Source organism: Neoarius graeffei, chromosome 4 (assembly GCF_027579695.1).
Source record: "Neoarius graeffei isolate fNeoGra1 chromosome 4, fNeoGra1.pri, whole genome shotgun sequence".
Taxonomy (NCBI): Eukaryota; Metazoa; Chordata; class Actinopteri; order Siluriformes; family Ariidae; genus Neoarius; species Neoarius graeffei.
The window spans coordinates 7,044,912-7,072,414 of NC_083572.1; the positions used below are offsets into that span (position 1 = coordinate 7,044,912).

The 27,503-nt window shown below is 41.2% G+C and overlaps 1 protein-coding gene across 1 annotated transcript in view; it reads right to left on the minus strand.

Moving 5' to 3' along the window:
• Positions 1 to 2,786: 2,786 nt before the first annotated feature.
• cobll1a (cordon-bleu WH2 repeat protein-like 1a) overlaps positions 2,787 to 27,503 on the minus strand; it is a 33,792-nt gene continuing 9,075 nt past the window's right edge. The window contains exons 2-11 of the mRNA XM_060918108.1: positions 21,097 to 21,238; positions 20,739 to 20,937; positions 18,540 to 18,756; positions 15,993 to 16,037; positions 13,480 to 13,583; positions 12,859 to 13,080; positions 11,544 to 11,652; positions 9,306 to 9,486; positions 5,715 to 6,845; positions 2,787 to 2,966 (exon numbers count right to left, since the gene is read on the minus strand). Of these exons, the coding sequence (XP_060774091.1) occupies positions 2,924 to 2,966; positions 5,715 to 6,845; positions 9,306 to 9,486; positions 11,544 to 11,652; positions 12,859 to 13,080; positions 13,480 to 13,583; positions 15,993 to 16,037; positions 18,540 to 18,756; positions 20,739 to 20,937; positions 21,097 to 21,185 (2,340 nt within the window). The 5' untranslated portion in view covers positions 21,186 to 21,238 and the 3' untranslated portion in view covers positions 2,787 to 2,923. The remainder of the gene's footprint in view (positions 2,967 to 5,714; positions 6,846 to 9,305; positions 9,487 to 11,543; positions 11,653 to 12,858; positions 13,081 to 13,479; positions 13,584 to 15,992; positions 16,038 to 18,539; positions 18,757 to 20,738; positions 20,938 to 21,096; positions 21,239 to 27,503) is intronic.

Below are 27,503 nucleotides of genomic sequence, written 5' to 3' on the forward strand. Positions count from 1 at the left end.
AATGGTGAATAAAAATGAGAAGAAACAATACTACAAGAAGCCGAGCACAGATAGCACGGATGCGGTCTATGGTGACCTTCACATCTCAGTTGTGTATGTGTGATGTATATATGAAAGCTACACAGATTAACGTTAGCATGTTTAGTGTCGTTAACGTTCCCTCCAACGGAATCCCAGTCGCCATGTTACTGTAGGCCTGCTTTAGGAGTACAAGTGGCGGTTTCTAAGTACGTCCTTGCCTTTAAGAGCAGAATGTACTTCAGAATTTACCCAGAAGGCAGTGCCACTGGAGGACATACAGCCTACTCCTGGAAGTTATGAAGGAAAGTGCATGAGTGAATTGTAAACTGGACTGAAATGCAGGTCTTGGGTTCACATGTCTATAGTGGAACAATGATCCCACCTAGTGGTCACACATATAGGCCAAAATAAATAGTAGTATGTTATTCAGAAAGTAATTATAGAAATAAAAGCTTCACTGCTTACAAACAAACAAACAAACAAACAAACAAACATCGATAATACAACATTGAGCATTATTATACACCCGGGACACTTTTTCGATAGCCTAGTAAACTAGACCCACCCGCCTAGCGGCCAAAAATATTTTTGCCTACGAGTGGGTCTAGCCTCACACCATATCAGCAAAACACCCCGGGCATCAAATTGTGCCCGCCAATCACAACGCAAGGTTTTTGTTTGGATTCTTTGGGCGGGCTTTTGCAGGAGTGACGACAAAGCTGCGCGACGCTGGAGAAAGCACAACAGGAAAGATGGCTACCGCTAGCGAACAGCGCGCGTTTGACTCCGCTCTGGAATCAGTTTTAGAAGAATTAGACTTGGAGTTTTCGTTGAAACATGAGCAGGAAGAGGCTCTCCGCTCATTCCTTTTCAAGAAGGACGTTTTCGCTGTTTTTCCGACCGGCTATGGCAAAAGTCTGATCTACCAGCTGGCTCCGCTCGTAGCCAAAAGGATGGGGCTAGTTTGTGCAGTACGAAGAATTAATAAACAGCTTTGAAACATTACTTTTTGATTGTTTCTTATTTTCCCGTTATTTTAAATTTAAGGGAAATTATTTCACCAAACACCACTAAATAAAAACTCTCAAACACAGTTTAAGCAAACACTTAAAAAAAAAAAAAAAGCGTGTATGTTAAGTATGTGGTACAGACTCCAAACTTGTGGTCATTATCTCCAAACTTCTTAATATCTAGAACCTGTTTATTAATTAATACGCATTTTGAAAAATTATTTCAAGGCCTCCCCCACTGCTTTCTGTCGCTCTGACTACATCACAGTTGCGCTGATTGGTCAGAGCGTTAGCCTATACGCACAGAGACAGTTTGAAAGACAGCAGGTTGTTCCTCCCACACCCTTCGGAAACGTCTACGAGCGAGGCCAGACTAAATATTCACATTTAGTCTGGCTTGCCAGGCTACTTTTTCGATGGAATAAAAATACGTGTTCTATTCCCTTCTAGCGGGTTTCATAGCATGTAATATTGTTAGCATATCGCTTATCCTACGTGTATTACGTCGCTCTACTCTACCCAATGGAGAATGAGCGTTGAATATGGTTTACGATATTGCATGGTTGTCAAGAAAACATGACGTCACACATCGGAGATGTAAAACTTCCACGCTAGCAAGCGACTGGGACAATTTGTAAACAAAACATGGTCGCCAGGTTCATTTTCTTACAAAATATGAAAGATTTTGAGAGAATTTTGAAAGAGAAAGACACATTGAACACCCGAAAAGAATGTATAATAATAAATATTGGCTGTCTTTTTTTGTGGTATATCAGATATATTCCATTCAGCTACTCGTCTTCGATTCGTTCAGTATCATGCTAGATGAATGGAATATATCTGATACCATGAAAAGGAAGAAGAAAAAAAAAAGCCAGTCAATATTATTTAAATAGTTCACTGGGAGGTGACATGGTATTGCGGTGGTTCGCATTGTAGCCTCACAGCAAGCACATTCCAGGTTCAAACCTTCCTGTTCCCACTTATCGACCAACAGGGAATTGGTTCATGTACCAAATTTTGAACCGTTCCGAGCATTACGACCAAAAATAAATTTGTTTGGATGTAACCTGAAAACTTGGATGGTGAAACATGTACATTTGTAAAAGATTAGACAGTAAAACTTGAATGTATGAACAAAATGCTATGGTTCATTCTTGTGGATGAAAATCATCATCAACATCTGGACACTTGGTTTCTTCATCATCGGGTTTAAATTATACTGCTTTCACGCCCTCGTTAACAGTTTAATGGAGCAACCTGAGATTTCATTTCTGCTGTATTTTCCTATTTATAAAACATGTACGGTATGTAGAAGGGTTGTGTGTCTTGGGGCATTTTGGAGAGAAAACATGTTTTGCTGCATAGAAACAAAACATATTACTGAATCTCGCTCAGAGCAAAAAAACAAAAGAAAGAAAGAGAGAAAAAAAAAATCAGCCTGTGCTCCAGAATTCAACTCAACTTACATTATTTTCATTTAAATTTCAAATACAGCACGTTGGAGTGTATCCTTCGGCTATTTTTAAAAACCATAAGCACAGAGGAGAGTAGAAAATTGGACTGAATCCTAGGTCTTTTTTTTTTTGTAAGTGTGGCACTGTATTACTGCTTAATACATCAAAAAAAAAAAAGAAAAAAAGAAAAAGACAACCCATGATGCTTGAAATATTTAATTTACAAACAAAACAAAAATCACTACTTTGATCAGATATTTCCGAATCATTTGACGGTTTACCAAGATTAGACCAATTATATAACAAACAGGGCTCAATTAAAAAAAAAAAGGAATAATAAAGCCATCAAAATCAAAATGTAATTCATTAATGATATAATGCGAGCCTGTACTTCTTTAGATTTCCAAAAACAACCAAATGTGACGTGATGAAGCTTCATCTGGACCCAGATCTTGAGGGCTGCTCCAAATGCTTCAACCTGTGGACACAAACACTCAACGTTATATAACGTTCTGATAATATTCATGATTTATTTTCTCATTTTAATTATTGAATAGAATTTTAAACTTTGAATCCTAAAGTAATCTCCTATTACAGTAGATCAAACCTTTCATAAGTTGAGTGTAACGGTAATGCAAAGTAATGAGATTATACTGTAATGTTTTTATAAAACGCCTAGGAGTACGATGTGCAGTTTTGCTGTGATGCAAGAGGAACGAAACACTTTGTGATGTGCCGTTATAGGAAAATAATCAACTTCAGGAGGGCAACAGTAACTCGGATTCATGTCGGGTTGCATCATGCAACCATCCATTATCTGTAGCCGCTTTATCCTTCTACAGGGTCGCAGGCAAGCTGGAGCCTATCCCAGCTGACTACGGGCGAAAGGCGGGGTACACCCTGGACAAGTCGCCAGGTCATCACAGGGCTGACACATAGACACAGACAACCATTCACACTCACATTCACACCTACGCTCAATTTAGAGTCACCAGTTAACCTAACCTGCATGTCTTTGGACTGTGGGGGAAACCGGAGCACCCGGAGGAAACCCACGCGGACACGGGGAGAACATGCAAACTCTGCACAGAAAGGCCCTCGTCGGCCACTGGACTCGAACCCACAACCTTCTTGGTTAGCACCGTCGCCTCACAGCGCTAACCCACTACACCACCGTGCCATCCACAGCCTTTCACTGTAGACGTGATACTAGAAGTAAACTCCGAAGCACATAATGGCATAATTCAGTTATTTTTAATGCCCCCCCACAGGATCTCGACTCTAAATGCAGTTATACAGGATATGGGCCGCTTCAAAGGTGCAGCTTCCTCCTCACATAAACACACACAAAAACACACTTCCATACACTTACAGGAAGGAAGAAACCACTTGTATATACAGAACAAAAGTCAAAACAGACACTATTATGAATGCAACATGCCAATCTATACATGTTACACTTCAGAACAAAAACACACACACACGTTTGTCTCACTATCTTTGTGAGGACCTTCCACTGACAATTATAATTGCAGTTAATTAATGCTGTGCCTGCACCTAAACCGAACCTCAGTCATGAAAAGGAAACTTTTGGGCTCTTTTTTTTTTTTTAAACAAAAAACATCCACAAACAGCAATTTCCTTGTGGGGACCATCCAAATGTCCCCACAAAATCAAAATTGTCGGATTTTACTATCCTTGTGGGGACATTTGGTCCCCAGTAGTATAACACACACACACACACACACACACACACACACGTTTGTCTCACTATCCTTATGAGGACCTTCCACTGACAACTATTATTGCAGTTAATTAATGCTGTGCCTGCACCTAAATCTAACTTCAGTAATGAAAAGAAAAACAAAAATAAATAATTGAGCCAAAAAGTTCTCTTTTCATTACTGAAGTTAGGTTTAGGTGCAGGCACAGCATTAATTAACTGCAATAATAGTTGTCAGTGGAAGGTCCTCATAAGGATAGTGAGACAAACGTGTGTGTGTGTGTGTGTGTGTGTGTGTGTTATACTACTGGGGACCAAATGTCCCCACAAGGAGGGTAAAATCTCTCAGTTTTGACCTTGTGGGGACATTTGGACGGTCCCCACAAGGAAATTGCTGTTGAGGTTGTTTTTTTATTAATTAAACAAAAATAAATAATTGAGCCAAAAAGTTAATTAATAAAAAAATAACCTCAACACCAATTTCCTTGTGGGGACCGTCCAAATGTCCCCACAAGGTCAAAACTGTGAGATTTTACCATCCTTGTGGGGACATTTGGTCCTCAGTAGCATATAAACACACACACACACACACACACACCTTTGTCTCATCATCCTTGTGAGGACCAAAGATTCTAGATTCTACAATTGACAATTATTATGGCAGTTAATTTATGCTGTGCCTGCACCTAAATCTAACCTCCGTAATGAAAAGGAAACTTTTTGGCTCTTGTTTATTTTTATTTAAAAACACACACACGAATTTCCTTATAGGGACCATCCAAATGCTTAAAAAGGAATAAAACATGACAAGTGTATCATTTTATCACGGCACGTCCAGAAGCGTCTTAACCCTCTTGCTGTTTACTTCAGCAATTTGACAATGATTACAATTTTGATTTATTTAACATCCTCATCCTTTCTATCCATTTATAGCAACCTTAAACACTGTGGTACAGCCACGAAACAAGTGAGTTCCTATCATTACCTCTGCCTAGGACGTTACATTTTCAGAGCAGTTTGTTCGTCTGTCTGTCTGTAAGCAGGTTTGTGCAAAACCTACCAATCTGACTTCCATGCAACTTGCAGCTTAAAAATCCAATAGAGGTCAGTAAAGTTCAATAGTTAAAAAAAAAAAAAAAAAAAAAGACTATCACAATGCACATTAACGGGTACCAGTAATCCTCCAAGATACACATGTAGGCATGTAATGCTAACAGTTTTGGAAATCTATCCAGATGTATATAAAGTGGTTGCTGTTGCAGATTTGCACATGATCGAAGAGTCGACCATTATCCTTGGCGGAAGTCTGCGCTCTCTGATCTACACTCTAATCTAAATAATCAGCAACTGAAGAGGCGTAAACCATTAAAAATTTTTGACTTGGTCATTTATATATTTAGACCTTGATTGGTGCTACGGTTTCAAACACTATACTGTTCCAGTTAACTCTGCATGTACCGAAATAATAATTTAAAACAACCACCACCACCCCAGACCACTTACTGTGTGCGTGAACAGGAAAGCCAGGCCTGCCTCCTCGCCTGAGGTGTCATAGCAGAGGTAGGCGGGGCTTCATTGCAGGCACCTAGACATGCTGGACTCTTAGAAATGAACTCTTGCGAGATCAGGTTTTGGAAATAGAGCTTTTGAGAGGAAGTGTTTTGAGAACCGACACTTTGAGGATGTTGAGTTGGAGAGCTGATCCTTCTTGTAGACGGAATTAAAGGACAAAAGGCATTTCCAAGACTCTGGACTCTCTGGGAGACGGCCAAAGCAAAAAGAGATGGCGAGTTTGGAGAAGAACGCTCAAAGCCAGGGTCGAGTTCAGATTTTGAGACCTTGGGCAAAGTAGACTGAACTGAAATGGGTTGGTGATTACGAGGACTGGATTGAGGAGAGCTTGGGGAAGGTGAGTCAGATTTGGAGGACTCGACGTTGGAGGAAAGGTTTACATCCCAGTCGGGGCCTTGGGTATCACCATCAGATATAGGATCACACCTGGACGTATTTGGGTTTTGCATAGGGAAAGTGTTTGTTGCTTGGTCTACCTCAGCTTCCTTTAGATTCTGCGTCTCAGTGTCTTCCTCTTCCCAGCAAACACGAAGTTGTGGTGATGGTGGAGGAACATCATCCACGATTTCTTCATCAAATGCTTTTGTAGAGGTCTTTGATTTTGCTTCTTTCCCACTGTCATGATCATCATTGCTTAGAAATCTCCTCCTTCTTTCTTTGTACTCCTCTATCCAGTCTCTCTCATCTCTATCTTCCATCCCATCTCCTGCATTCATGTTCAGGTTTAATTTCCCAAACGCTTCTGTGATACCCAGCTCTTTATTCGTTTCCTCTACATTCTCAAATTCAGCATCTATTCTTTCAAGCATCACCATCTCCGTTTTCTCAGTCTTTCTGGATTCTGAGCTACTTCCCTCCAGATTTCCTCCTGCATCTCCATTCATTTTCTCCATTGTGAGGAGAAACTCGTATTGTCTCATGCTTTGAGGCCTTCTCTGAGGCACCACGGTGAAGGTTGTGAGGCCGTGTCTCTGAGAGCCGTGTCTCAGCAGCTCACAGCCAGGGGGCACCATGGGATCACCGTCCAGAGATCCAGACACTGGAGGTGAATGTGTCATAGACCTAAGGAGAGAAGGAGATGATGAAAGGGCAAGATCAGTGAAAAACAAAACTAGCAGGAGAGAGTTGTAGGATTACAGTTAGAAGTTAGACAGGCTTCCAAAAAGCATCACAGCACAAAGATCACTGGTTAATGGTGAAGTGAGCATTATATTGAACGCCTCATCATCAAGCTTTATGATGCTTCTTGGAAACCGTGACTGCATTTTCCTCAAACAAACATAAAACATAGCAGCAGGGACTTGAATAGCATTTCAATTTCGCTCATCGAGTTACCTTTTAAAGCTAGACTGCCTTTCAGATTTTCAAGTGGAGGTCATAAAAAGAATTTCTCCCCCTAAAACCTAGTAATTTTTGTTTAGTGGACCAAAAGCCACACACTTCCAATTCTATAAGGTTTTTTTTTTAAATAGAACAATTAATGAGTTTATTTCCACATGGCCCTCAATTCTCCGCTATTTTTTCCTGCTTCACCATGACGCAATTCAAGACACATCATCATGCATCACATCACATGGTGGGCTTTCCCCGTTCGCTCAAGGCATTGTGGGATACAAATTTGAAACAGGAGAGAAAAACGGAGGACACGAGTGTGCGAATGAAACTTGAAAGACCGACTATGGTAATGGAAAGAAAGGTGAGAAAAGACGTTATGTTACATACGAAGGAAAGGAAATGCAGGACCGAACTAATAAATAAATAAATAAATAAATAAATAAATATCGGCGCTCAGTGAGCACTTCGGTGTGATCAGCTGCTCGTTTAGCGACAGCAGAGGCTCCAACTCTCCCACTTTAGGGAACATTTAGAAAATCCTCCCAACCTCCCGCTGACAACATAAAAATCTCCCGCCCACCCTTACTTACTTAGAGTCACCAGTTAACCTAACCTGCATGTCTTTGGACTGTGGGGGAAACCGGAGCACCCGGAGGAAATCCACGCGGACACGGGGAGAACATGCAAACTCCGCACAGAAAGGCCCTCGCCGGCCCCGGGGCTCGAACCCAGGACCTTCTTGCTGTGAGGCGACAGCGCTAATCACTACACCACCGTGCCGCCCCTTGATACATTTATGTTGACGAAAATTAATAGTTGACTTTCCGCTTTTCGTGCGTCTGACATTGGATGGGTGGACTCAGTGTGTACCCCGCAGTATATGCCGATTCCCCAGTTGGTACACCGATCGGCGTAATGGGGGGATTGAAGTGAATGCTGGAGGCATGCGCGCGCAGATCAAGCACGCATATGAATCGGGAGGAATTCGGTACGCCATGGGGTACACACTTGAGCCCACCCAATGTCTTAGCAGTTACCGATAAAGCATACAGATGGCGCTATTAAAGATATGTGCGAGAGAACGAGAAAACCCGCGACACTCAACCATTTTGTTTGTTTTATTGCGTCTGCATTTATCGCCTGCTCATCTTTAACTTTATGTTCTCTTGAATGAGATAATGAAACGAAGTTCCGTTGGTGGAAATGGCGAAAGCCAAACTACGAAGAAAAAAATATCAGAAAATCACAAAGATAAAGCTCGGATCACCCGTCGCGATGGTCGCCAGGGACGAATGGCGGACTATTTTGGACAGCAGCAAGACGACCCTATATCTGACAAGGTTAGATCACCAGACCAGACATTAGATTCTAATGAACTTGTCTGACTTTTACTAACTTAGACTTAGAAATAGAATATTATTAGATGATCATTATTGGCAATTTATAATAGTCATTATTGACATTAACATTAGGCATATTAAAGTTTGGTCTATAGTCACTGGATTTATCCAGATCCGTTACTATTAAGATTTAATTGACACGAAACGTGGTGAATCGTTCATATATAAATAAAACTCGCCTTCGTGCCTATGGCGCTCAAACTTGTCTCCCTCCGAGCTACTCGTAGAGAGGGAGAATCTCCCTTTTTGCAATTTCCCAAGTTGGAGCCTCTGCGACAGAATGATGGAACGGTCAATGCATGCTCAAGGTAAACACACACACACACACGGACTTCCTCTGTCTGCTTGACTGTGTGACGCGAGCGATTTCATGCATATTATTTTCTTTAATCCGCTCAGATTAAATAACTTCCCAGCCACAGAATGCCATGATATTTTGTAAGATATTACAGAAATAAATATATATCACAATGACCACATTTCAGAGAAAAGTAAATTTCACCGATTTTATGAAATCGAAAGGCCGTCTAGCTTTAATACACGATTTCATGTGAAAGCGTTCTTACTTTTAAACACAAACCAAATCAGGTCATGAAGTACATTCAATTCCATCCCTCAAGACAAAATGTCACGTTCCTTCAAATCATATTGTCTCCTAAAATGTTGTCCTGAGAGCACCTTCAACTGCATCACATGCAAATGTGATGTTACATTTCGAACTGAACCACCATTGGGATTAAAATGGTTGCATTAGAAGCCAGAAGGATTGAGGATCATTTTGAAATACCGATCAAACGAGATGTCTTTCTGCTCCATGGTTTTCATTCTGTCAATAAATTCAGACAGGACTTCGGTCATCAGAGAGGACGATGGGATGGACAAGTTAAAATCGCTGGACTGGTTGAAACCGGCTTCAGCAGCGTCATCATCATCAGTGTCCTCGAGAAAGGATCCTGTATACAACCTTTCTGATGAGAAAGAACACACGACTTTGTCTTTGTCCTTACGTCTTACTCTTTGCTTGCACACACACACACACACACACACACACACACACACCTTTACATAAAACATATAACCCATAGCAAAAATCCACATCATAAAATCAACCAACCCAATTATTGGTCTGTTTCCTTTTTTTTAAATTAATAATTCCTTTTTATTGATGATAATAATAAACACGGCGCTGAATATGGCACATAAAAGCAACATAAATATTTAAAAAGATGAAGAAAAAAAGAAATAAAACTGACTACATGGTGGCAAGAGCTTCAAGTGCATAAATTGAAAGTTAGAAAATAGTATCGAAATATTTAATTAAACAAAAAGCAAAACAGAAAAGCAGATAAATAATTATTTATTAGAATATAATATAACATGGTCCTGTTTTTAAGTGTGAAATAATATAGAAGAGGTTACAATGACAAGGTGAAAATGGACCTGGATACAGGAACAATCAATATTTAATTTAAGTAAAACGTCAATATTTTTTCCAAACTGATGCATGTCACGGCTTAATTACTGCCCTTATTAATTTACTGTTTAAAAAAGAAAAAGAAATACAGTGACATTTCGAAGGCATTTATTTTACACGTTGGATACATGGACAAACCTTACAAACCCACTGATCAGTCATCTTCCCATGAGCCGAAGACCCGATTCATGAGGCTGTAGCGCTAAATGTTAGCTAGCTAGCCTAGTTTCTTTGTGCTTAATTAAAAACATTACATTAAAAAAAAAAAAATTCACAATTATCAGGCGACTGTTTGAAACCGATCATGCCTTTTGATACCCCGTTTTGAACACTTTGCATCTTCAAGCTGACAGAATTACTGAAATTACAAGACAAAAAAAAGGCAGGATGTCAAAATAAGCCAAAAATTCTGAATATTGTATATTATTCCAGCCACATTCACTGGATATGAGCAATCACGTGCTCTGATTGGCTACTCTACTACTAGGATATCAGCTCATATACCATGAGTAGAGAAAAACAAAATGGCAGCGTGCATCAAGTCAGATTTATCAATTTGTCATCAAGTATTTAAAAGAAACAGAAATAGCTAAAAGAATCAAGTCCCTCCCTGATATCGCCTGTTCCACACTCCAGCCCAGTTGGTGGCGCCAAACCACCAAAAACCCTGAAGAAGAAAAAAACGTCAGAATGTGTTGCTGAACCAACTGAGAATGGGGGGGGGAAAAAAAAAAAAAAAAAAAAAAAACCTCTACTCAAACCCCCCCCCCCAAAAAAATTTACATTATAAGCTGAAGTTATTTTGTCTGATGTTTTGTAAAATTTTTAATTCATCGAATTTGCAAAAAATACAAAATGTTCCGTTTCTCAAAATCCAATGACTGTGGATAGAATAAAACAGTTATTCCGCTCAATCAATCTCGTCGTACATGGCTTACAGCCGACTCGACTCGGTGCTACGCTCCTCATCGGCTATCAGCTCATGTACGACTCGATTTCGTGGAATAACTGTTAATTATAGATATGTTCAATAAAAGAACGGTAAATGTTAAAATTTACTCCGATTCATTTAATTTCTGACTTACAATGGACCTCTTATAAAACTGTGAACTTAAATGACGTCAAACAGTAACAGCCGTAACAGTGCTGACCATCTACGACTAGTTTCTGTCCTTGTCAATTCATTCATGATGAAGACAGATCGGCCTGATCCTGGATCAGCTTCTCCAACACACACATGAGGCACACAGAGCAACCACAAGCTCAATAACATGACCGACACAGACATGACAAAAAGGTGAGAGAGAGAGACACAGAGATGGAAGAGGAGGAGAAAGAGAGGGGATCTGCCCTTCACCAGTGAGCTGGACTATAAGACAGAAGCAACAGTGATGGAGCCAGGTTGTCTCCTAAGCGCCCCCTCCTGGCAGGACAGTGTCTGCACACAAGCACAGATGCAAGCCAACACTTACTGAACACGTCTTCCTGGAGCGTACAGACCGCTTGACAATTCCCTTTACATCACATCAGCTTTTAAAAAAGTAGCTGTACCTTGATCTGAAGTGTCTGCCTGGGAGGGGCTTGAGTGTGGAGGGGGTGGAGCTCTACGTTTGTTCCTCTTGAGAGCCGACTCGGTGGATGAGACACGACTTCGCACACCCTGAACACACCGTGTGTTTGTGGTCAATTTCCAATTTGGATAAAATATTTACATGATAATTCATACACATTTGGAAAGATTTAACAAAGTCAGCCATGTTGTTTCCCCCCCACCTCGTTTCCGTCCTTAAACAAACCCACATACGGTATGACAGACATCACATTGTTGGACCCTGAACTTCTTAGAAAGTTACTTATTGTGGCATATGCAAATATGAAGCCATTTCATTATTCATACATGATACACTAGATCACCAAAAGTATATGAACACCTGACCATAACTCCCATATGTGGCTCGTCCTCAAATTCCATCCATCCATCCATTATCCGCAACCATTTATCTTGTGCAGGGTCGCAGGCAAGCTGGAGCCCATCCCTTGGGTACACCCTGGACAAGTCGCTAGATCATCTCAGGGCTGACACAAACAACCATTCACACCTACGGTCAATTTAGAGCCACCAGTTAACCTAAGCTGCATGTCTTCAGGGGAAACCGGAGCACCTGGAGGAAACCCACGCAGACACAGGAAGAACATGCAAACTCCACACAGAAAGGCCCCTGTTGGCCACTGGGCTCGAACCCAGAACCTTCTTGCTGTGAGGCAACACCACCGTACCGCCCTCTTCCCCCAATTGTTGCCACGAAGTTCGAAGTACACAGCTGCCTGCGTATACATTTGTATGCTGTACTACGTTCCCTACAATTTCCCTTCACCGGAACCAAGAGGCCCAAACCTGTCCAAGCACGACAATGCCCCTGTGCACAAAGCACGCTCCATGAAGACATGGTTTGCTAAATTTGGAGTAGAACAACTCGAGTGTCCTGTACTGAACACCTTTGGAATGAATTGGAACACCGATTGCACCCCAGGCCAATATCCCTCTTGCTCTTGTTGCTGAATGACCACAGATCCCTCCAGCCACGCCCCAAAATCTAGTAGAAAACCTCCACTCATCTTGGAAGGCAATCATAACAGCAAAGGGGGAATAAATCTAGAACGAGATGTTCAACAAATACATACGAATGTGATCACGTCGTCAAACCTTTGGCCATATTGCGTACATGTAATTCGAATAATTCAGATTAACTCCTTTTCTAATGATTGGATTCTTATTTCAAACAAGAACGGTAAAGACAACACATCCACAGCACTAGAGATGCCTGAATTTCTCAAGATCACTATACATTTCTGCTCATCTCGTCACCTGTTTTTCATCATCGATGGACGGCAGTGTTGACTGGTGACTAGAGTTCAGTTCATAAGAGACGCTCTGCGAGCCGGGCATGCTGGGAGGCTGAGGCGCCCGCCTCTTCTTGGGCATTTCAGAAGACGTCATGGACGAGGCTTTGGAGCTGGTTGGATTGTTTGCATGCTGATCTTTCAGCACCGGAGAGGTGGCGGTGCTAATGGTGGTGGTGGTGGCAGGCTATTGTCATTGGAGGAAAGGGGGGGGGAAGAAACAGGGTGGAACAGGAAACAGGAAGCAGCAAAGGCTAATTAGATGTCTGAAGCAGATACAGAAAACACCCAAACGAACACCCAAATTCTGCTTTCATGGTTGTTAAAATAATCAGGGAAATGAGATGATCAAACAGTTCTTGCGCATTTTAAAGCACACATAGTAAAAGGTGATCTTTACAGTATTACGCATCGCATGGCAGGCAGAATATCTATCTGCTCTTGGTACAAAGGTGCACATGGAAGGTGAGGTGACTCATACAGCAGCAACTGTGATTACCAATTAATAATTCATTACAGTTCATACTGAGCCATGACATTAAAGCTAAGAGCTTGATCATTTAAGAGACAGCGATGTCCAACAGACCTCTTCAGCCGATTTCTTGCTTCTCCTAAACAAGCCGAGAAATCCTCTATTCTCTTTCTCTCCCAGGACTTTCTCCTGCACCGCAAAGTTTTCCTTCTTGCAATCTGGACAGACAAACACACACATCGCATCCGGGAAAACCGCACACGCAACTGAACAGCGATACAGGCTCAGTGAATATCGACTTCATCTCGGTTATTATTCCCCGATATTCACTCAGCCTGAGGCAGATAATCGTTTCAGTATAAATACACAGATGATTATTTAAAAAAAAAATTTAAACTGCAAAAGCAGCATGTAAATGTAATAACATCATGGCGCAGACTTGTGTCACATAAAATACTTTATTTTGAAACAGATTTAAAAAAAAAGACTAAAATATGAAAAATGAGTACATTACTGGGCGGCATGGTGGTGTAGTGGTTAGCGCTGTCGCCTCACAGCAAGAAGGTCCTGGGTTCGAGCCCCGGGGCCGGCGAGGGCCCTTCTGTGTGGAGTCTGCATGTTCTCCCCGTGTCCGCGTGGGTTTCCTCCGGGTGCTCCGGTTTCCCCCACAGTCCAAAGACATGCAGGTTAGGTTAACTGGTGACTCTAAATTGAGCGTAGGTGTGAATGTGAGTGTGAATGGTTGTCTGTGTCTATGTGCAGCCCTGTGATGACCTGGCGACTTGTCCAGGGTGTACCCCGCCTTTCGCCCGTAGTCAGCTGGGATAGGCTCCAGCTTGCCTGCGACCCTGTAGAACAGGATAAAGCGGCTACAGATAATGAGATGAGATGAGTACATTACTTCACAGCATTGCAACAGTGAAGCATGGTGGTGGGAGCATCATGGGGAGTTACTGTATTATTTAGACTCCATCTCCAAATGATACAGGGTTTTTTTTTTTCTCCAGGACTTTTGACAACACCTTAGTGTTCATGATGCTGTTTGTTTACAAACCGAGTAAAGTAAGCAAACAGTCTCCCCTTTTTTATTTTATTTAACAATTATTCGCTGAAGGTGAAGTGAATATCCGTGAATAATAACCGAGAGATGAAGTCGAGGTCATTATTCACCAAGCCTGAGAGGAATAATATTTTTTAATATAAATACACAGGTGATTATTTAAAAAAAATCATATAAAAATAATTTATTTCAAACTTCAAAAGTGGACGCAAACGTAATAACTTTGCGGCGCAGATTTGCGTCACTTATCTACGCCGAGTCACATAAAATACTTTGTTTTGAAATCAATAAAATAAATCACAATCTCACGTCACCTTTGAATAGTTTTAGACCAAACTTCGGAGCATCTTTAGTGCTTTTAGGAACAGCATTTTCTTTCATCATTTGTGATTCTTCCTCACTTACGGTGACTAAGCGACTGGCTGCTGTTTTGCCGAGTCGCTTGAGGTAATTATCAAGGAATAGTCTGAATTTCTCGACCAATCAGAGTGCGCAATTTTCTATAATCACCTCTGTATTTATATCAACAAGTGATACATGAAGCAATGATGGCACTTTTCTGCATAATTCACTGTTCGAGTTGGACAAACCACTGAAGGATAGAGTTCAGATCTCACAAGCTATACACTACCGTTTAAAAGTTTGGGGTCACCCAGACAATTTTGTGTTTTCCATGAAAAGTCACACTTTTATTTACCACCATAAGTTGTAAAATGAATAGAAAATATAGTCGAGACATTTTTCTGGCCATTTTGAGCATTTAATCGACCCCACAAATGTGATGCTCCAGAAACTCAATCTGCTCAAAGGAAGGTCAGTTTTATAGCTTCTCTAAAGAGCTCAACTGTTTTCAGCTGTGCTAACATGATTGTACAAGGGTTTTCTAATCATCCATTAGCCTTCTGAGGCAATGAGCAAACACATTGTACCATTAGAACACTGGAGTGAGAGTTGCTGGAAATGGGCCTCTATACCCCTATGGAGATATTGCACCAAAAACCAGACATTTGCAGCTAGAATAGTCATTTACCACATTAGCAATGTATAGAGTGGATTTCTGATTAGTTTAAAGTGATCTTCATTGAAAAGAACAGTGCTTTTCTTTCAAAAATAAGGACATTTCAAAGTGACCCCAAACTTTTGAACGGTAGTGTAAATTAACTATTGCTCTTGGTACTAGATGAGCAGCGTTATATTAAAATCACCATTTTAGCAGATTTTACGCTCATTTTGAAACAATAAAACAAAAGTTGATCAACTTTAATCATTAAAAAGTCTTAGGCACATGGAAAGAAATGCTGTTAACCGAAAATGGCTTTAAAAAAATAATGAAATGAAATGTTTCAATAAGGGGGGGGGGGGGGGGGGGGATACTATAAACAGTAAGCAGTAATAAATGAAAGTCAATATTTGGTGTGACTTTTGCACAGTACTGTATATAAAATGAATAGAATTGAATAGACATCACTTTTTATTTTGTAATTTTATGTAGAAACACCACAAATTGTACGAAATGAACACTAACACGCACAAATAGCTGACATTTTCAGTAAACATGTTTCAGTACCTTTCTGAATCAGTGCTGCTGGGTCAGTTGGAGAACTTGAAACAACTGTAAAAGGATTAAAAAAAAAAAAAAAATGTCTCTCAAGACCAATATTAAGATCTTCACAGCTAAGGCTCCTGGAACTTTCCTCTATAGAAACCTATCCAAGAACCTTTAAGCACATTTCCATTTGAACGTCCAGGAATCCTTTCAGTTCCTGCTCCAGAGTAATGTTTTCCCTACAGGCCAGGAACTATAGATGTGCTGACTGATAGTGAGAATTACTCATTGATCAAATACTTGGCTCACAGAATGACTAAACCTCTTTTTTAAAAAAAACAAAACAAAACCTCTTTCACCAACAATGTTCTCAACATAGCACATTTTGCAAAGCTACAGTTGTGGTCAGAAGTTTACAGTGACATGTGACAACCCTAGAATTTGTTGCACAAGTTTTAATTTTCTTTGGGTTTTCTGAGATCAACACAGGGTCAAAAATATACATACAGCACACCTAATATTTGGGTAAAATGTTTCTTCGTAAGATTCACCTTGACCAAACATTCTTGTTCACCATGAGCAAGCTTCTGGCAGAATACTGGTTGGATATTTCACGACTCTTCATGGTAGAGAGTTCAATTAAATTTTTTTTTCCTTAGCATGGACTCGACTTATAAGTACGGTCCATATATTTTCAATAGGGTTGAAGTCAGGACTTGTTTTAAGCTTAATGCTAGCCTGCTTTATCCTCCACGACCAGCTCTGATGTATGTTTGGGTTCATTGTCCTGTTGCAATTCCCAAGTCATGTTCAAGTTTATGATGGTTTATGCTGAAGAATTCTGAGGTAATCCTCCTCCTTCATTATTCCATCCACTTTGTACAATGAACCAGTTCCACTGGCAGCAGAGCATGATGACCCTACCACCACCACCAGCTGGTACAGCATCCCTTTGTACATGGTGGTCATTGTGGACAAACAGCTCAATCTTTGTCTCATCTGACCATACAGCTATCGTTCAGAAGGCTTTTTTCTTTGTCGGTGTGACCAGCTTCAAACTTTAGTTAAGCTTGAAGGTGTCAATTTTCGAGCAGGTGGTTATTTCTTGGATAGTCCATGGTGATCTGAACTGTAGACAGTGATCCATCAGCTTCCAGTTCATGGCAGGACTGTGCCATGGTGGTTCCCAGGTTGTTCCTAACCATCCAAACCAATTTCCTTTCAGCTGAGGGTGACAGTTTGGGTTTTCTTGAAGCAAAGTGGCTTGGCAAAGTGACTACACCTCACAATAACTTGGATACAATTGTTTGAACTGATCTTAGAATTTGCAGTTGTTTGGAAATGGCTCCAAGAGACATTCTGGAGTTGTGTACATCTGCGATCCTCTTTCTCAGATCTGCACTGAGCTCCTTGGACGTTCCCATTTCACTGTGTGTTGGTCAATCCAATGAGTGCTGTAAACAAACCTTTTTTATGAAGGCACAGAGAAGCTACCAGCTGTAGTCAGTCATGATCACTAACAGGAAGTTAAGAGACCTCTGCCTTGGCAAGATAAGAGACATTTTGCAAGTTTCAGAACCTCTGAATTAATAATCTAAGTGAGCGTATGTAAATTTGACCCTGTATGTATAATTTTGATCCTGTGTTGATTTCAGAAAACCTAAAGAAAATTAAAACTTGTGCACCAAATTCTAGGTTTTTTTTATTTTATTAGGCAGCTGGGCCATAGAAGGTTCACGCTGCACGCTGCATGCTGCACGCTACACACTACACGCGTGTAAAGAAAAGTGGACAAACGTAGCATGACTTGCTCTGGGCCATAGAACGGCGTTCACGTTGCACGCTGCACACTTCACGCGTGAAGCGTGAAATGAACATGCACACTTTTTTCTAGGCGTGAAGATGGAAATTCCAGTCAATGCATGCGGTCACCGCCGCGCCAGCCAATCAGAACGGGTCTAGGGAGATAACGCTATGCTTTCAGGGGAAAACTTCAGAAAAAATATAATTGAATGGTATAATTGAAAAATAGTTCTTCATCGGGATTGTCAAGCAGATTATAGAATGTTCGGTGAAATTCACCACGGGTTTCTCTCAGAAGGAAGTGTTCTCGGCTCCAAATTCTGTTCCTTTTTCTCTTCCTCTGTCTCAGTAAAAGCAGAATGAGGCAATCGTCGTCATCCGAAGAGTCCATATTGTTGGTTACTCGGTCAAAGTAGAACAGACGCAACACGTGAACACCCAAGCATGAAGTTTAATGGCCCAGGGTCCGATTCTTCACGTGAACGTGTAGCGTGCAGCATGCAGCGTGAACCTTCTATGGCCCAGCAGCCTTAAAGCTGTATGCTGAACAATCATTCTGCCACAGAAAAAGAACAATCCAAAGAAATGACTGAAAGCCCAAATATTGCCATGATATTCATATCCAGGATGACATTTATGTCACTGTATGTAAACTTCTGACCACAACTGTATTTTAACTTTTTTTTTTTTTTTTAGTTCCTCCACTGGTTCCAGAACCTCTCCAGAAAATTTCTATGCCCCCCCCCAAAAAAATAAAATAAATACCTTTCGCATACACTTCTCTGATGCCATAATCGTTGAGCGTTTTAGTCAGATCCAGCGGCTCTTCTGATTGGCTGTCTCTCAACAACATGGTGGTTTTTGGATCTGTCTCACACTTCTCACACACAGCTGGCATCAACTCGGCCAGGGGAACCCTGGGACTGACTCGCAGTACAGCCTTATGGGATTTCCTGTAGTTTATCAGGAGACGCACTGTAGCCTGGGAGTTTAAAATGGTTTGAAAAACAAAAACAGATAATTAACTAAGGAACAAAACACAACGTGGCATGCTGTTATAAGAAAATCAATGCCATACCAAAGAAACTAACATGTTGTAAATAGTTTTCTTCCACTTATACCACAGCAATCTGCCAACAAATACAATATCTACATTTATTCTATCCACATTCACTGGATATGAGTAATCACGTGCTCTGATTGGCTACTCTACTACTAGACTATCAGCTCATATACCGTGACTAGAGAAAAACAAAATGGCGGAGCGCATCAAGTCAGATACATCACTTTGTCGTCAAATATTTAAAAGAAACAGAAATAGCTAAAAGAATATAGTTTTTTCCCTCCCCTAATATCTCCAGTTCCACACTCCAGCCCAGTTGGTGGCGGTAATGCACCTTTAAGTTGGTTTGCCAACCACCAAAAAAAACCCTAAAGAAGAAGAAAATGGCGGAGCGTGTTGCTGAACTAACCAAGGATGAAATAAAAACTCTACTCGAAAACAAAACCCCAAAAATACAAAAAAACAAAATATGGAATGAAAGTATTTGATGATAAAAACATCCTTTTTTTCCAAGAATTATCACATTTTTCACAAATTGCTCTTGTCATTTCACTAGCTTGTTTACATTCTAAGCGGAAATGAGTTTGTCAGATGTTTTGTATAAAGATTTTATTTATCGAATTTGCAAAAAAAAAAAAAGAAATAAAAATGTTCCGTTTACCAAAATCCAGTGAATGTGGATAGAATAAAACAGTTATTCCACTCAACCTCATCTGTTTTGGCGTTTTTTCAGAACGCCAAGTGAGGATGGAGCAAGTGGTTCCCGACACGCAGTCAGTTAAGCACTCACGGCAAAGATGAAGTAAAGTTGGTGTTTTTTTATTCCATCCAGTCCAGTTCTCTTTCCAGTTGCAAACAAAGGAAGTAAAACAAACAAAGTATTTCTAACAGTTCTTACGTCTTGAGTTCCTGGGTTTCTGCGGTCTGAAAACTTTTCCTATCTACTGCCATCCTAGCAAACACAAGCCGGAAGCACCGATTAAACTTCAGGCTTCGTGCCATCGGCACGTCTATGGGGCGTGTCCGCAGTCATATGGCAAGAAATCAATTAAAGTTTCAGGTAGGCAAGTATACATCTGATAAGTATAACTTTTTGTCCAGGTAACCAGGTAAGTATAACTAACAAAATAAGTTATATAACTAAATAAAAATGCATTGAAAATAACTATATGGCAACATGTTTTACAAACCTAAATTGAATATAAATATGGCTCCAACATCATCATACATGGATTAGAGCCAACTTGGTGCTACACGCCTCGTCCGCTATCAGCTCACGTACGACTCGATTTCATCGAATAACTTTATCATACATACAAACAAAAATATTGTACTTTTTATCCATTTATAGTTATATTTAACGCTGTGGAACGTCCATGAAACAAGCTCCTATTATTGTTCTCTTATTTTATAGCAGCTATATACATTCATTTCTATTTTTTTTCTCTTGAATGAATTTAACACACAAAAAAAAAAAACCAAACAATGCAGCTTGTCATTTTATTGAGACCAGAAAACAAACCCATCCATTCTGAAGACTCCTAAAGTTATAAAACCTAAAGTTACAGCTTTAATCTTGGATTGGAACAATCACTAACACTGGAGACTCCTTCCAAAACTGTCAAATAAACCTCACAGAACACTTGAACATACATCACATCAAATCACTGATTATACTCTTAATTTGTTACACAACAACAACCCTTTTATATTTCGAGTCTGTCAGCCAAGTCTCTGTGAATGACTTGTTGCTATGGAAACGTCAACGTATTATAAGGAGCGCGTTTAAAATAAACCTCGTGTTGTTATGCAAGGCGTTTTGGCCAATCAGAATTGAGAATCCAACAGCAAGCTAAGGAAACGCAGATTGGGAGGGGGAGTTGCGATTCGTATTCGCTTACCACAGGTATGTTCGGGGTCTTTCTGGTGTCACTTTGTTTAGGTTTAAGCGCAACGAGCTCAGCTTCCAGAGAGCCAATCAGAGAGCTGGGCTGGAACTTGAGCTTGTTGTGATTGGTGGAAAAAAGCTCGATCACATGGTCTGAGGGATTCAGATGGTACTGAGCACACAGAATGACCAGCACGTCCATCACTGGTTTACTGTGGGAAAAAACACACACACACACACACACACACACACACACACACACACACACACACACACACACACACACACACACATTATCCCATGGTGTCTGCATTCCTCTCAAGTTATTCATTAACACATTCTTTATCTCTCTCTCTCTCGCTCTCCCTCACCTGCCATGCAGAGTAACAGTTCTCTCATGTCCGTCTGGGAGCAGCACAGTCAGGGTCAGATCCCTTTCAATCAGATCCTCCTGCTCCATGTTAGAGTCAGAGTTTGGGGGACAGGGATCCGGAAATGTCCGCAGTTTGTGTCCTATTGAAGTAAAATGTAAGTACACTGTCAGAAACAGGGGTACAGTTACAGTAGGAGTCCATTTCTGTCCCCCAGTGTACAATTTACACTAATGTACCTCTTAGAGCTCATTACTGGACCTCAAGGTAACTATGTGTACCTTTTTAGGGCCAAAAATATGTGTTATGTGTTCCCAAACAGTATATAAACGGTAGAAATAAGTACCTTAGAAGGTACTGTTGGCTGTAAGCTATGTACGATGAGATTGAGTGGAATAACTGTTTTATCCTGTCCACATTCATTGGATTTTGACAAACGGAGCATTTTTAATTTTTGCAAGTTCGATAAATAAAAACTTAATACAAAACGTCCGACAAAATCATTTACGCTTAGAATGTAAACAAACCGGCAAAATGACAGGAGCAATTTGTGAAAAATGCGATAATAATAATAATTCTCGAAAAATAAAAATATATATGCATATACACTAGGGATGGGAATCTTCATCATCAACACGATACGATACGCATCTCGATGCACTGCCAACGATTCGATACATTAACGATTCATGAAATTACCAATGGTAAGATGTGATACGATTTTCCAACCTACTGTGATACAGTGCGATACTGTACGATTTCATTTTAACACAGTGCGATGCAGTGAGATTCGATACGATGCGATGCAGAAGAAAATTATACCATGGAATGCATAGTATTTCTCAAGTACTGGCACTTAAAGCATTACCACTGGCCGTGCCTTTTATTTAAAAAAAAAAAAAACAGGAATTACACAATTTCAAAATTCAGACCTGAATAGTGAACAATTAACTTTCTGCCACATTTTTATGTTAGCCTAAGCAGCTCACGCTGCGTTAAGTTTTTGAAAGAGGTTTAATAAAGAATTAGATTTATACTAATAATAAAAAGAAAAAAAAGCCATGAGATTTTAGGATAGTGGATCCCATCCAATATAATAACTAGTAAATTAACAAAAAATTAACCCGTTGACAAAGATTTGTCCAGCTCTCCACCTCGCTTGTAAAAGCCGAAACTTTTCCAAACTATTGATTTAAAGCCAACCGGTGAATGTATTACTTCAGATTCTTCCATGTTTCGCTGGCCGCCTCTGACTCAAAATCTGACCGCTGTTCTTCTGCTGTTTGCTTGGCCCGCCTCTTCGCGCGAGACGAGAGTTGAGCTGAATCAGCCAGTGACGGCTGCATAGATAACTCAACCCAGAAACAGGCCAGTTTCTAAAAAGTTAAATAATAGATATTATTCGGTTCGTATCGATGCAGATATTTTAGTCGCGATGCATCTTGATCCCATTCGAATTTTTAACCGATTCAGATGTTTGCCAACCGATGCAACCGCATTGTATGGTTCGCATCGATTCCCCGATGCAAAATCGGTGAATCTTCCCAACCCTAATATACACATTCTTACCATTAAACACTTTCATTCCATATTTTGTTACTTTTTATTTTTTGGGGTTTTGTTTTCGAGTAGAGTTTTTATTTCGTCCTTGGTTGGTTCAGCAACACACGCCGCCATTTTGTTTTTCTCTACTCACAGTATGTGAGCTGATATCCTAGTTGTAGAATAGCCAATCAGAGCGCGCGATTGCTCATATCCAGTGAATGTGGGTATAATACTGTACTTTATTTTCTAAAAAAAAAAAGTACTTATCATATAATTGACTAATACATCGATTATGTATATTCAGAGATATTTGATTCGCTGTTTATTTATGCAGAACTGCCTTTGCAGAGCTAATCAGAGCAATGAATAACATTTGCATTGCGTTTCGTGAGCCTGCGGTTCATTTTTGGAGCCCAGTTGTGCAAGTTAAACGATAAACTATAAACATACGCAGCCTCTGTACGGAGTGTTTCCTTCAAATCTACGTAACCAAAAACACAGTCATTCATTCTTCAGTACGTTAGTTATTTAATCCTGGGAACTCTGGGTGTGAAGCAGGATACACAGTCCAAAACAGGACACCACGTACTGTACACACATATTTACACCTGGGGCAGTTTTTTGGGGAGGTGGGTGGAAACTGGAGAACTTGGACATGTAGATCCTTCTTGTTGTGCGTGCCTCCATGTTATCTTTACCAAAACAGAACCCCTGAAGTGTTTCTCTCAATTTCCGGAGAACACGACCGACACTTTGCTTCATCACAAAGCCTCCTTGTAGTGAACTATTTCTCCTGGTGCAATATCAAATCCAGAAATTTTCCTTTGAGCGAATGTTTTATTGAAGCTAAAAGAACGTGGGGACAAAATTTACACAAAATGTGCCAACTTAAAAAATCACTGACTGCACTTTTAATGGTGCCATTTTTATGATTTTTGCAGGTCATTCTCATCACGGGTTCCTTAGTTTGCGCTTGCTGTTTTATTTGCCCATGTTATACAATTCTATGTATATTAGAGTTACTACTGTAAGTCTAGTGCTTCAGGGTGCACAGGGACAATAAGCAGAAAGAAATCTTCCACTGTGTCCGGTATTAAAGCTTTAATCCAGTATTAGCGCTCTATAAGAGGGTGGTGTTTCCACTGTCGAACAGAGCTGCATGACTCACTGAGAATCTTTTAGCACTAAGCAGTGGAATGCAAGTTATCTTTCATCTGACTCAGACACTTCACATGGGTATAATACAGCGAGGCCGACCAGAGCACTGAGACCGCACGAGACGGACAAAATATATTACAGATTACGTTTAGGCGATCGTGTGAATATTTAAAAAAAAACAATACTGAACACTTGAGATCACTGCATTAGTTCGACTTAAAGCTAGAATGCCTTTCAGATTTTTCAAGTGTAGGTCATAAAAATAATTTTCCCCGACACCCAATTATTTTTGTTTAGTGGACCGACTTCTATTTAAAAAAAAAACTAATAAAATTGGAACAATTAATGAATTTATATCTCCACATGGCCCTAAATTCTCCACTATTTTTTCCTGCTTCACCATGACACAATTCAAGATACTACATCATACATCACATCACATGGTGGGCTTTCCCCGTTCACGCAAGGCATTGTGGGATACAGATTTAAAACAGGAGAGAAAAATGGAGGACATGAGTGTGCGAATGAAATGTGAAAGACCGACTACAGTAATGGAAAGAAAGCAAGAAGAAATGTGTTATTTACCAGCTGGGAGGTCTGTATGGTGAAATACCGTGACTGAGGTCTTGAAAGTACTGAGCGAGGCCCTCTGGGCCGAGGTAAGTATTCAAGGCCGAGGTCACGGTATTTCACCATACGGACCGACCTTAAGCTGGTAAATGATATTTATTTTTTTCTTTACCAAATTCTAACAGAAAACGAGAGTGCCCGAAAGGGAAAACTGAGGCAAGGCGAGCTGCCATTTTGAATCCTCATTCACGGCTGTAATGCAAATGGCTTCCTCCTCGGTATACAAGTGCACTTCCATGGCAGGAAAAAAAACTACATTTTGCCACCTATGTAGTCCTCTATTTATACAAAATTGAGTCATTCAGGATTCAGCCACGTTTTTACTCTGCGTTAGCAACAGTTACAGGTTTTTAGCTTTCTCCTGAAATGTTTTCTTTTATTTCTTCTTCCTCAGGGTAGTAAAACTCACTTTCACTGTGAACACTGTCGTTATCGCTATCCATGCTGTAAAATTAATGCTATTCTCCTGAGGGGGAATGGGGGCCTGATATTTTGTGAGATATTACAGAAATAAACATCTCACAATGAGCACATTTCAGAGGGAACTAAATTCCACCGATTTTATGAAATCGGAAGGCCGTCTAGCTTTAAATTAGTTCTATTTCTTGGATGTAAATACGGTGTTTCATACAACAACACAGAAGTGACACTGGCCAAAATAAGATAAAATGAATCAGTGGTGTTGAAGTGTGGAATAATGGCAAATCAGACCGTGTCAAAGTGTCCCTGCTGCTACTTTTGCTTTAGGACTTGATTTAATGAAATACAACAACGATGCTACGGCAAGGGGGAGCCAGGAAGACAGGTCAGTGGGGAGATGTCATCATCATCCTCACAACCAGAGATTGGGTACCAAGCCCCAACAGCCTCAACACAAGAGCTGCTGACCTGAGAAGGAAGATCGTGACCCAACTGGAAACCTGGAGCCCCTGACGAATACCGAAGCTGAGTTGTCAAGTATCTTCAGAAGATCTACTAGTAGATGTGAATGTGGTTCAGTGGAGAACAGCTTGTTTATTCTCCTGGCCTCTCCCTCCTTGGAAACTAGGAGATTGCTCTGAAGACAATCTCCACAAGAACCATCACTGAGACCAACAAGCTGATACACAGTACAGCAACAGTAATCATGGAGATGCTTGGACACAAGGTGGGCTCGGGACATAAACAGTATCCACCATGGAAGAGACGATTAGAGGCCAAGATAAAGGCAGCATGGAGAGAAGTTAGCCAGCTAGCTGAACTACAGAAAGGGAACATGGTGAATAAAGGGGCACCCAGGAAGTACAACTCACTCTCCATACCAGAGGCACTCGAAACTGCCAAACAGCGACTAACAACTCTGGCCACCCGGTTGAAGAGATACACCAAGGAGGGAGAGGCCAGGAGAATAAACAAGCTGTTCTCCACTGAACCAGCCAAGGTGTACTCTCAGTGGCAGGGGAACAACAACCGGTCAGACCCACCAAGAGCTGAGGTGGAAAAATACTGGAAAGAAAGGCATCACACAACACCGATGCCTAATGGTTAGTGAACCTAAGAGCTGACCACAGCAACCTCCCAGAACAAGAACCAGTAACCATCTCAATGGCAGACATCCAAGAAAGAGTGTCAAAGATGAAGAGCTGGACAGCACCAGGCCCTGATATGATCCATACATACTGGCTGAAGAAGCTAACTGCACTCCATGAACGCCTAGTAGCACAGATGAACCAGCTGCTGAGGGATGGGACCCACCCAGAATGGCTAACCCAAGGCAGGACAGTCCTAATCATGAAGGACCCCCAGAAGGGACCCATCCCATCCAACAACTGGACAATTACCTGTCTCTGCACAACATGGAAGGCCCTGTCAGGCATCATTGCGGCAAAAATGAGTAAGCATGTGGCTCAATACATGAGCGAGGCACAGAAAGGAATTGGCAGTAACACCAGAGGAACCAAGCACCAGCTACTGGTCGATAAAACAGTCGCCCAAGACTGTAAGAAGAGACAGACCAACCTGTGCACTGCCTGGATTGACAAGAAAGCCTACGACTCAATGCCACACACATGGATACTGGAATGTCTGGAACTGTATAAGATCAACAGGAACCTAAGGACCTTCATCCAGAACTCAATGGAAATGTGGAAGACAACCCTAGAGGCCAAGTCAACATCAAGTGCGGCATATACCAAGGAGATGCGCTATCCCCACTGCTGTTCTGCATAGGCCTGAACCCCCTCAGTCAGATCATCACGAAGAGCAGCTACGGGTACCGATTCCGTAGTGGGGCAACAATCAGCCACCTGCTCTACATGGATGACATCAAGCTGTATGCCAGGAACGATCGAGAAATAGACTCACTGATCCACACCACCCGGATCTACAGCGATGACATAGGGATGTCATTCGGATTGGACAAGTGTGGCCGGATGGTCTCAAAGAGAGGCAAGATGATCCGGACTGAGGGGATTGACCTACCAGAGGGCAACATAGGTGATATCCAAGACAGCTACAAGTACCTTGGCATCCCACAGGCTAATGGAAACCATGAAGAGGCCACAAGGAAGTCAACCGCAGCCAAATACCTCCAGAGAGTAAGGCAGGTCCTGAAAAGTCAGCTGAATGGTAAGAACAAGGTCCGAGCCATCAACATGTACGCACTACCAGTCATCAGATACCCCGCTGGTATCATAAACTGGCCAAAGGAGGAGATAGAAGCCACAGATATCAAGACTAGAAAGCTCCTCACCATGCATGGAGGGTTCCACCCCAAGTCCAGCACCCCGAGACTATACACTAAGCGGAAAGAGGGAGGCCGAGGGCTAGTGAGCATCAAGACCACAGTCCAGGATGAAACATCGAAAATCCGAAAATACATCAGAAAGATGGCCCCAAAGGATGAACTGCTAAATGAATGTCTCAGGCAGCAGAACCCTGATGAGAGTGCAGAGGAGGAACAGACAACCTGGAGGGACAAACCCCTACATGGCATGTACCACCGTCAGATAGAGGAAGTGGCTGATATCAAGAAATCCTACCAGTGGCTGGATAATGCAGGACTGACAGACAGCACAGAGGCACTAATCATGGCA